The sequence below is a fragment of the Entelurus aequoreus genome, linkage group LG18 (assembly GCF_033978785.1).
Source record: "Entelurus aequoreus isolate RoL-2023_Sb linkage group LG18, RoL_Eaeq_v1.1, whole genome shotgun sequence".
Lineage (NCBI taxonomy): Eukaryota > Metazoa > Chordata > Actinopteri > Syngnathiformes > Syngnathidae > Entelurus > Entelurus aequoreus.
Window position 1 is genome coordinate 26678211 of NC_084748.1, and position 17019 is coordinate 26695229.

At 41.0% G+C, this 17019-nt stretch overlaps 1 protein-coding gene across 7 annotated transcripts in view; it reads right to left on the reverse strand.

The window, feature by feature from the left end:
* Positions 1 to 17019, reverse strand: part of npnta (nephronectin a) — a 163749-nt gene that overhangs the window by 9862 nt on the left and 136868 nt on the right. For all 7 annotated transcript variants that reach the window (XM_062026819.1, XM_062026817.1, XM_062026820.1 and 4 more), the window contains 2 exons: positions 10996 to 11079; positions 3303 to 3401 (listed from right to left, as the gene is read on the reverse strand). In XM_062026819.1, the coding sequence (XP_061882803.1) occupies positions 3303 to 3401; positions 10996 to 11079 (183 nt within the window). The remainder of the gene's footprint in view (positions 1 to 3302; positions 3402 to 10995; positions 11080 to 17019) is intronic.

The window sequence follows — 17019 nt, forward strand, 5'->3', positions numbered from 1 at the left end:
ATTATCAGAACGCCCACAATACTCGAAGGAGAACATGCAAATCTACTTAGCAAACGCAGTGTGATTCATCAGGACTACAGCTGTTTTGCATCTTTATTTAGTACGTCTAGGATGTACGTGCAAACGGGATGTTGCCCAGAAATGGCTGTGAGAAAGGAGCTACGTCCTACGTATGATGCAAAGAGGAATGGACCAAACTTCCAAAAGATAGGTGTGCCAAGCTTGTGATATCGTATTTGAAAAGACTTGAGGCTGTAATTGCTGCCAGAGGTGCTTCAACAAAGTATTGAGCAAAGGATGTGAATACTTATGTACATGTGATTTTTGTTTTGTTTTTTATTCTTAACAAAATATGCAAAATGTTTTTTAAAAAAAAAACATTTTCATGTTGTAATTATGGGGTATTGTCCGATAGAATTTTGAGGACAAAAATGAATTTATTCCATTTTGGAACAAAGCTGTAACAGTACAAACATGTTGAAAAAGAGAAGCGGTGTAAAGACTTTCCGGATCCATCCATCCATCCTACTTCTACCGCTTGTCCCTTTCGGGGTCGCGGGGGCTGCTGGAGCCTATCTCAGCTGCAATCGGGCGGAAGGCGGGGTACACCCTGGACAAGTCACCAGCTCATCACAGGATAGACACTCACATTCACACACTAGGGCCCATTTAGTGTTGCCAATCAACCTATCCCCAGGTGCATGTCTTTGGAGGTGGGAGGAAGCCGGAGTACCCGGAGGAAACCCACGCAGTCACGGGGAGAACATGCAAACTCCACACAGAAAGATCCCGATGCACGGTAAAATTATTCCAAAATGCCCGTAAAAAGTGGCACTTTAAAAATTTGTGGGAGCATGATAACGTGCATGTGCAGTAAATGAGTGTCTCTATGGTGAAAGCCACGTAGTGCAGGCAAAAGCTTCATTTAAAGGCCTACTGAAACCCACTACTACCGACCACGCAGTCTGATAGTTTATATAGCAATGATGAAATCTTAGCATTGCAACACATGCCAATACGGCCGGGTTAGATTAGTAAAGTGCAATTTTAAATTTCCCGCGGAATAACCTGCTAAAAACTCGGTATGATGTAGCCTGTGCGTTACGTCACGGATTGTAGAGGACATTTTGGGACAGCATTGTGGCCAGCTATTAAGTCGTCTGTTTTCATCGCAAAATTCCACAGTATTCTGGACATCTGTGTTCGTGAATCTTTTGCAATTTGTTCAATGAACAATGAAGACAGCAAAGAAGAAAGCTGTAGGTGGGAAGCGGTGTATTAGCGGCCGGCTGCAACAACACAAACACGTAGCCTATGTTTCATTGTTTACATTCCCGAAAGATGACAGTCAAGCTTTACCACTGGCCTGTGGAGAACTGGGACAACAGAGACTCTTACCAGGAGGACTTTGAGTTGGATACGCGCTACCGTGAGTACGCAGCTGCGGCTTCCAAACATTTGATCGCTTGCCCGTACGTGCGTGCTGCTATGTGCATGTCACGTACGTAACTTTGGGGACTTTGGGGAAATATATGTGCTGTATGAACTTTGGGGAGGTGAACTGTACTTTGGGCTGTGGGATTGAGTGTGTTGTGTGGGTGTTTGATTTGTATTGGTGGGTTATATGGATGGGAGGGGGGAGGTGTTTGTTATGCGGGATTCATTTGTGGCATATTAAATATAAGCCTGGTTGTGTTGTGGCTAATAGAGTATATATATGTCTTGTGTTTATTTACTGTTTTAGTCATTCCCAGCTGAATATCAGGTCCCACCCGCCTCTCACAGCATCTTCCCTATCTGAATTGCTTCCACTGCCCTCTAGTCCTTCACTCTCACTTTCCTCATCCACAAATTTTTCATCCTCACTCAAATTAATGGGGAAATCGTCGCTTTCTCGGTCCAAATCGCTCTCGCTGCTGGTGGCCATGATTGTAAACAATGTGCAGAAGTGAGGAGCTCCACAACCTGCAACGTCACGCGCATATCGTCTGCTACTTCCGGTACAGGCAAGGCTTTTTTATCAGCGACCAAAAGTTGTGAACTTTATCGTTGATGTTCTCTACTAAATCCTTTCAGCAAAAATATGGCAATATCGCGAAATGATCAAGTATGACACATAGAATGGACCTGCTATCCCCGTTTAAATAAGAAGATCGCATTTCAGTAGGCCTTTAAATAGGGCGGTCTGCACCAGTTATCAATTGCACACACAGTCGAAGCAGATCAACAATAGTACACACAATTTTATAGTTTGCGCACATTGTTTAGCGTGGGGTATTTGGATCTGAGTAGATCAGGCCCATAGTCTCCTGCAGGAGAGAATCTGGAGAACACACAAGACCTGCTGTTTTTTTCCGACTATTTTTTCTTTGTTGGCTATTTCTTCCTCTTTGTTGGTGGTAACTATTTTTTGTTGGTTGCGGCTGTTTCTTCTTCGGCATTGGCGGCTTTTATTTCTTCTTTGCTGGATGTGGCTGTTTCTTCTTTGTTAGTCGCTGCTATTTCCTGTTCATTGTTGAAGGCTATTTCTTCTTCGTTGGTGGTAGCTATTTCTTCTTTGTTGTTCTGCTGCTATTTCTTCCGGTTAATCTACAGTGTCTGTCTATCTGTGTTGGCCCTGTGATGAGAGTGTCTGTCTATCTGTGTTGGCCCTGTGATGAGGTGGCGACTTGTCCAGGGTGTACCCCGCCTTCCGCCCGATTGTAGCTGAGATAGCTGCCAGCGCCCCCCGCGACCCCGAAGGGAATAAGCGGTAGAAAATGGATGGATGGAATCTACAGTCCTGGTTCCCATCAATGCCCAACCCTAATTACAACTATGACAAAAGGCAATGGAATTAGAATATAATAAAGTAGCTTCGTTCTGTTGGTGAAAGCCTACAATAAAATGAAAGGGACAAAAGGCTGATAATGTATGCTCATCATGGTATCGCTCAACTTTGTGTGTAAACACATGTTTATTTGTGCCAGGAAGCATGAATGTGAAGTGATAACTTTTGAGAAAAAAAAGTTTTAGTCTAGCTGGACTGAGCCAATTGACAAAGAAACACAGAAATAGTGAAGAGTTTTTGTGGACCACCAAGTCCTTTAAAGACCACCGTGGTCATGTGAGCCTCCAGTCCATCTCATTTGCATGACATTAAATGCAAACATCAAGTCTTCACCCTGACCTGTCATTGACAACTAAATGGACACATTGTACACATTTACATTGTGAGACACTAATGGAAGTCAGCTATTTGCACTAAAGTCATTGCCAAACAACAGTTTGTTTGTTTGAGTCTGCAGAGGCCTTTCAATTACCTGCTGGGTCAGGCGTCGTCTCCCAGTGCACGTCTCCGCCTTGGTCTGTGATCCAGCCACAAAGGCCGTCGTCAAAGGAGCAGCTCAGGAAGCCTGAATCTGAAAAACGCACAATTGAACGAAATAACTTGAGTCTTAACTCTCAGCTTCGTTTGAACACAACAACCATGGATCTAGCAAAAGGGGGAATTGCCTGTCAGAAAAATAGATTTTCAAGAAAAATATACTCCTGAGAACTAGCGTCCTGTGCAGTGGACACTCTTTTTTGGTCTTTTTATTTTGTCTGATCCACACATTTAAAAAATAAATAAAATTTTTTTTAAAAGTCCTGTTATACATAACTCAAGAGTCCACTGCAGTCGACATACAGAAATCAGAAATACTTTATTAATCCCCAGAGGAGAAATTAAGATTTCCAGCACAATCCCATTCAAGATCAGACAAACATTACAGGGAGACAGAACAGGATCGCTGACAGGTCTGCCCACTTCCGGCGCCCCTTACAATAAAGGTGATAAACAGGTAAACGTTGGGGGGGGGGAGAAAAAAATACTATTTAAAAAAATTAAGTCTAAGCCTGGGCCCCTGGGGAGGGGGTCCAGACTGAGGCCAAGGAAAACACAAACCTCATACACACATAAGCATGTGTGTAAGAGGGAAACATCAAATAACACATGTTTTTAAACATCTTGCAGATGCACAACATTTTTAATTGACGCCTTGTGCCGAATTGGCTATTTTTGGAATTCCACCAAACGATCAAAAAATTAAGCAGACTTTTAGGGGTACTATCTCCTTTGCATTATTAATAGCTCGTATAATTATTTTATTGGAGTGGAAATGTCAGTTTGCCCCCCAGGCCTCCCTATGGTTTAAGGACCTCATGTTTTTCTTAGATTTAGAGAAAATTGAATATAATCTGAGGGGTAGACCAAAACAATTTGACTTGACCTGGGGCTGCATATTTAGTTACATAGCTAAATTAAAGACACTATAGGATAAACGTGACACTCCCTGTTGACAATAAACCTTTTCACTTACCTCAACTCTTTTTGTTGTTGTTGTTGTTTTTATTCAGTGACACTTCTCTGTATGTTTGTGATTTAAAATTTTTGTTGTTAGCTTTTGTTATTTTGATTCTCTATCTGCTTGTGGTGAAGAGGAAGGCAGTACATTGCTACCCACTGTGACGGTAATGTAGGACGAGGGGTGGGAGGGAGAGTCATTATTTTACTTTTAATATTTTTCTTTTATTTATTTTTTTGGGGCGGGGCACCAAATAAAAATAGTTTCAGTTTTTTCAGTACCTGTGTTATGATTTCCCTAAAAAATGAATAAATAAATATTGTAAAAAAAATAAATAAAAACAACACAAAGGATATTAAAGACATTAAAAGAGCAGAGCTGATGCAACCAGCCATTTCTACATACAGCTACAAAAGTAAAAACAAAAACAAAACAACATATACATTGTGGTGGCCTCTGCGGTGTCCCATGCCATAGTCTGCTGGGGTGGGGGGAGCATGGCCAGAGACAGGAGCAGACCCAACAAAGCAACCAAGACCGCCGACTCCACCCTCGGCCGCCCACTAACTCTCGGCCAGTGTCCAGTCCGCATGGATAAGCGAGGATGTGTCCAAGGAGACCGAGGTGTCCGATACTTCATTTAAAAAGCGCTTTTCATTCGTGATACATTATTGAATGAGTTCAAATATATTTAGTTTATTAGGGTTCAACAGATTAATTCTGAAGTCCAAAGATATTCAAATGATTTATGGCTAATTTTGAAGACGTTTGCCCTAATCCAGTCTGGTACATTTTAATACATATATAAACATGTGACTGGTACATTGTTGCTTTGTTCTTTACAGATTGAGAAAGATACACATAAAAATAGCTTTGTCTGCAGTGTGAGTCAGAATAAGCAGCGTTTCATCAGTTGGATGTGATATTTCTATTTGGGTGAAAGGTGCAAAAGCCTCAGCAGTAGCGGACGTCATAACACGCTGCAAGGGTCATTCATAGCGCTGAAGTGTGCAGACCAGGGGCCTCATGTATCAAGAGTGCGTATGCACTTTTTCACGGGAAAGTTGAGTTGTATCAAGAGTGAAATGAACGTGGAAATGCTAACTTCCTGGCTGTCGTGCTTTGGACACTGGCGACACTCTGAGGTGATGCTGGGCAATTGTTTAAATCAAGAAATGTGCAAACAATTACTTTGTAGACATGACATATAAACAATTACCCCACACCAGTGTGTGCAAATACACAAATGGTTATACATTGATACCTCGGTTACAAACCTTTTAACTTTTCAATTTACAACCTTTTAGTTTGCGCGCGGAGCATGTCTTGGTGTACGAACGCTTTATTCATTCCTTCATTTATTTTGTGTGCCGCTGGAAGCCTTAGGGCGCTTGTCATTCCGGGGGACATCACTTCCTGTCAATGTTCCCTCTAATTATTCATGTGTCTGAGCAAACACAAAAACTCCCTGAGCATTCAGTGGAGCACATGTGAGCAACATCACACGTGGCAATACCAGCAGCACACCTGTCTCAAACCAATCTTTTATAATAACACTCAAATGAGAGGAGTCATTTTCATGAGATTATTTTGTAATATTAGTGATTTGGCCCACTTGTAATGAAAATAAAAGAAATCTCGTTTTTCATAAGCTATGGATTAGTATTGTACAATATGTCTGGGTGGAGGTCCTGCTTTGAAAATCATTTATACCCCTTTCAGAGATCACATTTAGTTGCCCTTAAACATCCTCATGTTGCACAATGAAATGTAAGCATAGGATGAAGTGTGCATTCCTGTAACTTTCTCTAGTAACAGCATTCCATGATTAATATCAATAAATTAACATGAATAATAAATGACAGTAAAATAAGCACACGTATGACTGAGGAGTCATAGTGTAACTTTGTGTGGTGTTTGAGTTGTCCAACTTTTTGTGTGGCCATAAACGCACCAGTGGTTTAGTGGTATGCGTGTTGGTGACAGATGACAAGTTGGTTTTGGCCTGGTTTGTACGGCAGAAAATGACTAGTTTTTTCGAGATAGAAGTTTTTTACTCTTGTTTTGTTGTGGTTATGGCCGAATATAAACAGTTTTGCTCAATAAAGTGATCGATATAATTCCTGTCCTCAAAGCTTCTCGATAGACGTTACAATAATTGAACGGTGTTCAATCGAACGGTGTTGACGAACACCGTTAGGGCCGCTTGTTGTTACTGTCACTCAAAGTTGCATTGCAAAATTACACAGAATAAATGTGTTTATTTTGTTTAGAATTCAGATGGGATTTGATTTGGTGCGCGGCATATATTTGCTGTGCGCAGGGGACGCTTGAGCAGTGCGCAATTGCGCAGGCGCGCACCTTAGAGGGAACGTTGCTTCCTGTGCAGTACAGTACACACGGGGCGTGTCCATTTTGGAGAGCCGGAGCCCCCAATTTCACATCTTGTTTACAAAGTCCTTCATTCGGTCGCCACTTCTCTGTGCTTCAGCGTGTGTTTCTTTTCTCGCCATTCCCCAAGCTTTGTTTACTCCCATTCTACTCCCTTTTTCGCATCAAATCTCTGCCTTGAAGGCGTTTGCCTTCTCTTGTCAGGTGCATGCCAAAAACATTTCCAAGTCAGAGAGGTGCATAAGTTTTAACTTGTTTTTATTACAGGAGCAACATGGTTGTTAGCGTTTTTGAGAGCACCAGAGAGACTTCTGTGTGTGTGCGCGTGTTAACAGTTCAGCTTGCCTTGTTGTTATTTTGATAATAAGGAGCTTGTTAATACATTACCCCCATGTTATAATTGCTTGATATACATTATAGTAGGGTATAGTAGTATAGTACCGCGATACTAATGAAATATATTCGGTACTATACAGCCTCTGAAAGGTACCAGTATTGGTATCGGTACTACTTGGTATCGGATTGATACCCAAATTTGTGGTATCCTCCAAAACTAATGTAAAGCATCCAAACAACAGGATAATAAGTGATTATTACATTTTAACCTAAGTGTAGATAGAACATGTTAACACAGAAAATAAGCAGATATTAACAGTAAATGCACAAGTAGATTAATAGTGTGTGTGTGACAATCATTGGTACTTTAACTTTAACTTATAATCAATGTTTACAGTTTGTCCCTCATGATGTTGACAAAATAATAGAATGATAAATGACACAATATGTTACTGCATACGTCAGCAGACTAATTAGGAGCCTTTGTTTGCTTACTTACTAATAAAAGACAAGTTGTCTAGTATGTTCACTATTTTATTTAAGGACAAACTTGCCATAATAAACATATGTTTAACGTACCCTAAGATTTTTTGTTAAAATAAAGAGACTAGTGCAATTTTTTGTGGTACCCTTTAAGAAAAGTATCGAAAAGTATCAAAATAATTTTGATATTATAATATTTGTATCGGGACAACACTACATTAGTGTCTTAAAGGTGTGAAGTATTTTACAAAAACAGGGACTTTTGTCGAAGCCAATTAATTATGTTAGAATTTACTATGTTTCCATGCACCAAATTAGTCTGATTTCTCAAATAATAGTTATTATTTTATTTACTGTAAAGTCCCAGTGTCCATGCACTCTCTCTAATGCGACTATTGGTCATAGACCACGTGCCTTTCGTACACTGGGAGGCGCTTATTTTTTTTTCGCATTAATGAATGTATTGCTTTTCCGACTATGACGTCACACCAAAACAAAGCATCTTCGCGGCTCCTCACAAGTCCACAGCCCAGTTCTTGTTGTACCTGATGTCTGCTGTAAAATTGACACAGATTACAAACGTTACATCTATTATGCCTCTGCTGATATTAAATAGCAGACAGCATCAAGAAATGATCCGAGATTGTGCTATAAACATGACACTACTACTAAGAAGGTCTCGGACTTGTAGAATGCAGGTCCTAAGCAAATACTTGGGGGAAAGAGTTGTTTTTTTAGGAATGGAAAGAAAACTTTCATGTCTCAAGGTTTATTCAATAAGCTCTGTGGATTGATGGAAGTCCGTAATAAAAGACTGGCCGTGCACCGTTACCGCTTCAAATGAGGGCTGCTATTGTTGTAGACAAGCCTGCCAGTTGTGTGGAATACAGAGTTATTGTTAATCAGTTTGCAGCACACAAATGCAGCCTGAAGAGGTTTGTGTACACCTTCTCCCTTGCCTTGTATTACACCTGCTTCATTCTCTTCCATCTCATTCCCATTTGTTCTGGAGTCCGAATGAACCCGGCATTCTTCATTTCCTTAGATACCTTCTAAAATAAATCTCTGTTTCTTCCTCCCATCGATGCACTTCAAAATGTTCAGTTCTTTGAATTTGTAAAGCAAAAATACAGTTTCCTCTTCATTCCAGTTGTCGCCTATTTTTTTATTGAACGGGATCCGTTTCCGGGTTATATCTGTGTGCTAAGACTGGCACATGCACAATACTCAAGGGATCAGGGTGTGTTAATACGACTTTTCAAAAGCCAGACACGATCAAATTAGTGTGTTTCCATGGGTTGTAGAATGACTATTTTGAACCGAATGATTTGATCATTTAGACTAATTCAGTGCATGCAAACATAGTCGTTGTTTCCTATGGGGAACCCCGCTTTACTATACAAACTTTTCAATTCACGAACCATGTGTAGGTTCGTAAATGGTCAGTGTACGTCGTGGCCATTCATTTTGTGTTTGGAATAGAAAAATTGTTTGACATAAAAAACTTTTAATTTGTCATCACACAGATAACCACGCATTAATGCATTTTGGATGAACATACAGTATATTCGATTTTTGTGTTTATCTGGAAAAATAAAAATCCATAAAAGGAAAACAGCACAAAATCCAATTTGATGGCAATATTTTAATGAAAATCAACCTTTTTTTGTTTGTTTTAAAATCTGCCATATGTAATAAAAGTCAAAAAACGGCCCTAATTTTGTATTTGAATTTGCGTTTCAGAATTGGAAATAGAATGAACGGAAGGTACACGGACCGTTTTAATTCCCCATTTTCGATTAAATATCAATAAAATCGCATAACAGAATGGATAACAATCTGCTTTTTTTTATTATCAAACCAAAAATCGGGAAACGTGGATTTTTATTTACAACTATTATTCTATTCCAAACAAAAACCGAATGGCCGGGACGCACACAGACAGTGAATCAAAGTTCCACTTTAAAAGCATAGGCATAATGGTGCAAAAAAACCCACAATAAAACAACAGCTGCTTAGTAGTATTAAAATATATTGCTAAAGGCGCTATGACCACAGCGGGGTTCCTTGCAAATGGACAAGTCCAGAGGGAGCTGGCCAACCGATTGGTACTGTGCCACTCCACCCTGAGCTGAGCTGAGCCATCCAAGCCGCGTGAGACGGAATTATGTTAGCCAGGAATATGACATTTACATACAATGCAGCTGTACAGGCCATCTTTACATCGCCATTTTCAGCCACAGCCGGTTTTCCTAATGCAGTCGGAGCTAACAACTGCTCACACATTGCTGTATAAGTACCATCATATGATGAATAGGTATACAGTATACTGTCAACAGGAAACATGTTCATTCGATCAATGTATAGATCATACTGTATGTGATGAGCAATTGCAATTAACCAACATATTAGCGACTATCTGGTCAAACAAAGTAGGCCTTCATCTCCTGTTCCTAAGGCTGCTTTGGTCAAAGGTTGGCAGCCATCCTCCGCTTGAAATCCATTTTGATGTCCGACCGATTCTTTTTAATGTCTGCCTGTGTGCGGTTCTCTGACCCCACAGCATTGACAGCCTCGCACACAATATACCAACTTACTCCTCTTTTGTTTGCTGCCAGCGCCTGGAGGACAGCATGCCAAAGAGTACATTTTTGCACGCCTCCACTGCAGCAAGAAGCACCTGCGACTCATTATCAGTGAAATGTGTCTTTTTCGCTGTGTTGTTCATTATATTTGTGTTTTTCTGCAAAATGGAAGATCTCAGGCGCACGGCTAATTCAAATATGACGTCCGTATTCAAACAGGGGCCACTCCAACATGTGCGCTCAGTTCTAGGTTGATTGGGATGCACAAAAGAAATGTCATCTGATTTTTTTGTTTTCTGGATTTCAGCATATACTGTTGTTTAGTAGGAAATCCACGCAAGTCCTAATACATGAAGCCCCAGGTCTGCCTCTCCCTATATACAGATTACGCAATGTGCGTAGGACCTCACCAAAAAAAAGCGCTTCACATGATATCTTACCTTAAACATATTCCTAGCCCTTTCCTAGCCCTTTCCTGCTCTGTCACTGATAAAAATATAATAGCAAATGTCCCCCAAAATCCTTATCGTCTCTTGTTGCACGTGTTAGCATACTAGGATTGAATCTTGGCCAGAAAACATGCAAGTTTATGTTCCCATCCATCCATTTTCTACTGCTTATCCCTTTCGGGGTCGCGGGGGTGCTGGAGCCTATCTCAGCTGTTTCAATGTTGTTAAAATTGTTATTTTGAACACAGACAAAAGTTAACCATTCATTTGAGTACAAAACATGCATCAAAAACATTCTACTTGGATTAAAGTTGTATAAAAATCACAATAGAAACGTTTGTAATCAGAATTAAATTCTGCTTTGGGCCCCAATTTAGTCACAGGCAGACAATACAGAGGATCATCTTGGACATTATGGCTTACCGGCTTCATCGTTAACTTGCTCATCCTCGTCGCCAAGCAAGATCTCGTAGTCCACCAGCATGTCGTCTTTACCGTGCGGCGGAACTGAAGGCAGAAGAAGATTTACATCAACACAATGTGTTAGTTGTTGTCAGTGCAACCACTGTGTGAAACTTTTTGCAAGAAATACAGGGCCCTTGTCATATTTTAATATCTCTATATTAAATTATGCAATTATTTATTTACTTGAATAAGTAACTATCAATCAATCAATCAATGTTTATTTATATAGCCATAAATCACAAGTGTCTCAAAGGAATGCACAAGCCACAACGGCATCCGCGGTACAGAGTCCACATAAGGGCAAGGAAAAACTCACAACCCAGTGGGACGTCGATGTGAATGACTATGAGAAACCTTGGAGAGGATCAGGGGAGACCTGATGCAATGGACGTCGAGTGGATCTGACATAATATTGTGAAAGTCCTGTCCATAGTGGCTCTAACATAATAGTGAGAGTCCAGTCCATAGTGGGGCCAGCAGGAGACCATCCAGAGCGGAGACGGGTCAGCAGCGCAGAGATGTTCCAACCGATGCATAGGCGAGCGGTCCACCCCGGGTCCCGACTCTGGACAGCCAGCACTTCATCCATGGCCAACGGACCTGTGCCCCCCTGCCCCCACCCCACTACTACATTCATTACATACCTGTATATGGTTTTTTTGTGTTAAAATAGTATTCACTGGACTTAAGGGTGACCTATTATGCAAAATCCAACTTTTGTTATCTATTGTTACCTGTTTTTGTGTATTTGGGATCTGCATAAGTCCCTAAAATTTAGGGGTGTCAAACGTACGGCCCGTGGGCCGGATCAGGCCCACGGGTTTTATGCGGCCCGCGAGATGAGTTTGCTAAGTATAAAATTGAGCTGAAATTGTTTAATGAAAGAAATTGATCTAAATGTGTCGACTGGGTGTCGCAAAAACAACTTTGTTGACCAAGCAAACGCTTGATACCGGGGCCAAGCAAGAGGTACGCAGTCAAGCGCATATAGCTGTGGTAAAGCGTGGCTGTGGCTCCTCCCCTCAAACAAATGAAACAAAAAACCTGCAGTTTTAGGTCTTCTACTTCGAAGACATTATTCTTTGGCACCTTCATTGCCCCTAAATGTCTCATTCAAAAATGAGAAAAGTGAGTATAACTCAACAATCTTCAACAGTTTCTATCTCCGTGTGTGTAGTTTGTTGAGTTAGCACAGGGTTAATACCTGGAAATGACAAATTAGGTATTTGACACCTACAAGTTTATTTAATTTGTTCAATCCCAGATAGGCTGTGACTTCATGTTTATTGGCTTTGTATATACACTGAGACTAAGTCTAAGTTTGTTGTAGAACAAAGCAAACAATCTGAAGTCGTCTTTGTTTTTAAGTTATCATGCCATGATTTTACCAGTCCTGCCCACCTGGGAATAGATTTTCCTCCATGCGGCCCCTGAGCTAAAATTAGTTTGATATTTATAAATCAATCTTGCCTTCCTTCATACTTCCTCCAAACAACTTGCTTGGAAATTGCCCAATTTGTGAGGTTTCTCCCAGCGTATATTTCCATATATGCTAGAAATGTACCCCAAGAGCTTTGCCCGAGTCTGCCATTGTAGTCCAAAGTTACAGAAAATAAGCTCCTTCTTTTTCTTTATCCTCTTTGCGGCAGACTGGCTCGTACATGCACGTGGACCCACACCGCTGCTGCCATTTCTGATACAAAGTAGCGTATAGTTGTAACTTATATCTGTCAGTACACCTAATATGGAAGCGCTAAAAACTGCAACATGGTTGGAGGGGAGAAGATGCAGTCAAAGTGGAGGCACATCAATAAGACCGCCTACAAAACGCCGCATCATGAAGAGACGGTCAGAAAGCCGATTAAAGACGGTCTGTAAAACATAATCTATGCAAAATCTTGACCAAAGAACCACCATTAAATGTTATGTAGACCACAAAGAAGTGTTTTAAATGTAAAAAAAAAAATTTAGTTAAAATTTTTTTTTTTTTTTACTGAGCATAGACAATTTAATATAATGCAGTGCATACTGAAAACAAAAACTCACTTCTTTTTTTTTATTTGTATTCTTTATTTTTTTGGATTAGACAAAGAAAACTGGTAAATAAAAGAAAACCTTGAATAAAAATAGTATGATACCAATAATAATGGTAGTAATAGATACAATTAAAAACATATTATTGTATTGTATTATATTTTGCTGACTGTCATCCATCGGGCACAACAAGACATTGAAATGAACGCTGATTAGATGTCATTATAAAAACATAGACTCGTACACTTATTGTATTTGGCACAGGTAAAACAAACAACTCCCGGCCTTACGAGGCGTCCCGTGCAGCACTGAGGCTGTTTCAGACTGGCCGTCCTGTGACCCGACACTCGGCCCAACCAATGAGTCATAGGAGTCTCAGACCCACAAACTCATCCAAGTGAGCACCAGAACCTCCAGCACTCCCTGGCATCCAGGGCTCAATGTGTGTGCAGCTGGACTTAAAGGAATGCACCATAACCACACCGCCCCCCTCTCTCCTTGGATATCACGCATCCGGTCAAGGAGTGCACAAATAAAACCGTCCTGATTAAGGAAAGTGAAAGTTGAACTGCGACTAGCTGAAAATAGACCTTAATACGCACTCTTAGTTTAGACGTGAGCTCATATTCTTCATACGTTTAGTGGAGTGTGTCTAATTTTAAGTCCGGTGAGGAAATACAGCAAACGCAAATGTTGTGCTCCATTACAGCACTGGCCTCTATTTGAGGAAATAAGGTCAAGGTATAAATTCTGCTCTTATTTAGTCAACTGCAGAGAGTACAAGGCATTTATTTTTGGGGTGCAGCAATTTCATAATAGCAACTATTTGGGGCTCTATTAAAGTGGCGTAAACAATAATTACAATATAAATGCTGTGTTTATTTACTTAACAGCAGAAAATACTGGGAGTTTGACGTACATGAACAAATGTCCCAATCAACATTTTTTATTATAGAAATGAAAATGTTTTATAGCAAGTACAAACCCCGTTTCCATATGAGTTGGGAAATTGTGTTAGTTGTAAATATAAAAGGAATACAATGATTTGCAAATCCTTTTCAACCCATATTCAATTGAATGCACTACAAAGACAATGGCTGCAACACGTGCCAAAGAAGTTGGGAAAGGGCATGTTCACCACTGTGTTACATCACCTTTTCTTTTAACAACACTCAATAAACGATTGGGAACTGAGGAAACTAATTGTTGAAGCTTTGAAAGTGGAATTCTTTCCCATTCTTGTTTTATGTAGAGCTTCAGTCGTTCAACAGTCCGGGGTCTCTCCGCTGTCGTATTTTACGCTTCATAATGCGCCACACATTTTCGATGGGAGACAGGTCTGGACTGCAGGCGGACCAGGAAAGTACCCGCACTCTTTTTTTACGAAGCCACGCTGTTGTAACACGTGCTGAATGTGGCTTGGCATTGTCTTGCTGAAATAAGCAGGGGCGTCCATGAAAAAGACGGCGCTTAGATGGCAGCATATGTTGTTCCAAAACCTGTATGTACCTTTCAGCATTAATGGTGCCTTCACAGATGTGTAAGTTACCCATGCCTTGGGCACTAATGCACCCCCATACCATCACAGATGCTGGCTTTTGAATTTTGCGTCGATAACAGTCTGGATGGTTCGCTTCCCCTTTGGTCCGGAGGACACGATGTCGAATATTTCCAAAAACAATTTGAAATGTGGACTCGTCAGACCACAGAACACTTTTCCACTTTGCATGAGTCCATCTTAGATGATCTATGGCCCAGAGAAGCCGGCTGCGTTTCTGGATGTTGTTGATAAATGGCTTTCGCTTTGCATAGTAGAGCTTCAACTTGCACTTACAGATGTAGCGACCAACTGTATTTAGTGACAGTGCTTTTCTGAAGTTTTGAAGTATCACCACATGGGCTCATTATTCTGAGCCCATGTGGTGATACCCTTTAGAGATTGATGTCGGTTTTTGATACAGTGCCGTCTGTGGGATCGAAGGTCACGGTCATTCAATGTTGGTTTCCGGCCATGCCGCTTACGTGCAGTGATTTCTCCAGATTCTCTTAACCTTTTGATGATATTATGGACCATAGATGTTGAAATCCCTAAATTTCTTGCAATTGCACTTTGAGAAACGTTGTTCTTAAACTGTTTGACTATTTGCTCACGCAGTTGTGGACAAAGGGGTGTACCTCGCCCCATCCTTTCTTGTGAAAGACTGAGCATTTTTTGGGAAGCTGTTTTCATACTTAATCATGGCACCCACCTGTTCCCAATTAGCCTGCACACCTGTGGGATGTTCCAAATAAGTGTTTGATGAGCATTCCTCAACTTTATCAGTATTTATTGCCACCTTTCCCAACTTCTTTGTCACGTGTTGCTGGCATCAAATTCTAAAGTTAATGATTATTTGCAAAAAAAAAAATGTTTATCAGTTTGAACATCAACTATGTTGTCTTTGTAGCATATTCAATTGAATATGGGTTGAAAATGATTTGCAAATCATTGTATTCCGTTTATTATTTATTTATTTATTATTTCATCCTCTTCTTCCCGGATGGGAAATAAGGCTTCGACGACTCGACGCCATTCATCTCGCTGCTGTGCTAGTCTCTGTGCCTCGCCCCATGTAAGCTTCATCTCTTTCAGCTCCCCTTCAACTGTTCTTCGCCAGGTGTTCTTTGGCCGCCCTGGCTTACGTTTTCCCGGTGGTGTCCATCTTAACGCTGCCTTTGGTATCCTCTCGTTGTCCATTCTTAGAACATGGCCTAGGCATCTGAGTCGCCTAAGTTTTATTTCACGGACCACATCTCTGCATCCTGTTTTGGTGTACAGCTCCTTGTTTGTTATTTTGTTGGGCCAGAAGATTCGGCAGATTTTTCTAAGGCTCCCATTGTGGAAGGCACTGATTTTATTCATGTCTCCTTTAACCACTCGCCAGCATTCTGAGCCGTACATGAGGACTGATTTCACACAGCTGTTGTAGAGTTGAATCTCTGTCCTAAGATGGTACTGTCGGGACTTCCAGATTGGCTGCAGTCTTGCGAAAGCCCCACGAGCTTTGGAGAGCCTTGCTCTCCAATCAATCAATCAATCAATCAATAAAGGAATTGCTTGATTGATTGATTGATTGATTGATTGATTGGATGTCTTTTTTCCCTCCATTGTCCTTGCTGATGAGGCTCCCCAGGTATGTGAAGTCCTCTGCAAAATCAAGTGGCACGCCATTGATGGTGATAGGTGTAGGGTTGGTGGTGTTTATGCACATGACTTGTGTCTTTGCGGTGTTGATATTCAGACATGTCTGTTTTGCATATTTACTAAGCCTATCTGTTTTCTCTTGCAGGTGGTCTCTCTTTGAGGACAAGACCGCCAGGTCGTCAGCAAAGTCGAGATCCTCTAAGTGGGAGAAAGGCGTCCACTGAATTCCTCTGCACATGCCAGATGTAGTGTTACGCATGATCCAGTCGAGGGTAACTAGGAACAGAAAGGGGGAGAGGATGCAACCCTGCCGTACACCTGATTCCACTGGGAACCATTCTGAGAGTGTCTTGTTGTTAATGATCACACTACATTCGAAGTGGTTGTAGAACAGGCTAATCAGGGTGGTGATTTTGTCCGGGATTCCATATGACCTCAGGATGTTCCAAAGGGTCTCTCTGTGCACACTGTCAAAGGCCTTTTTGAAGTCTATGAAATTAATATATAAAGAGACATTCCACTCAATGCACTGTTCAAGGATGTTTCTTAGTGCAAAGATCTGATCAATGCATCCTCTGCCTCTTCTGAAACCCGCTTGTTCTTCCCTCAGCTTGTTGTCGATAACTGGTTCAATCCGTTTGAGGAGCACTCTGCAGAAGATCTTGCTGGGGATGGAAAGTAGTGTAATACCACGCCAGTTGTCACAGATCTGTAGGTTGCCTTTCTTGTGAAGTTTAACTATTAGTCCCTTATCCCAGTCACTT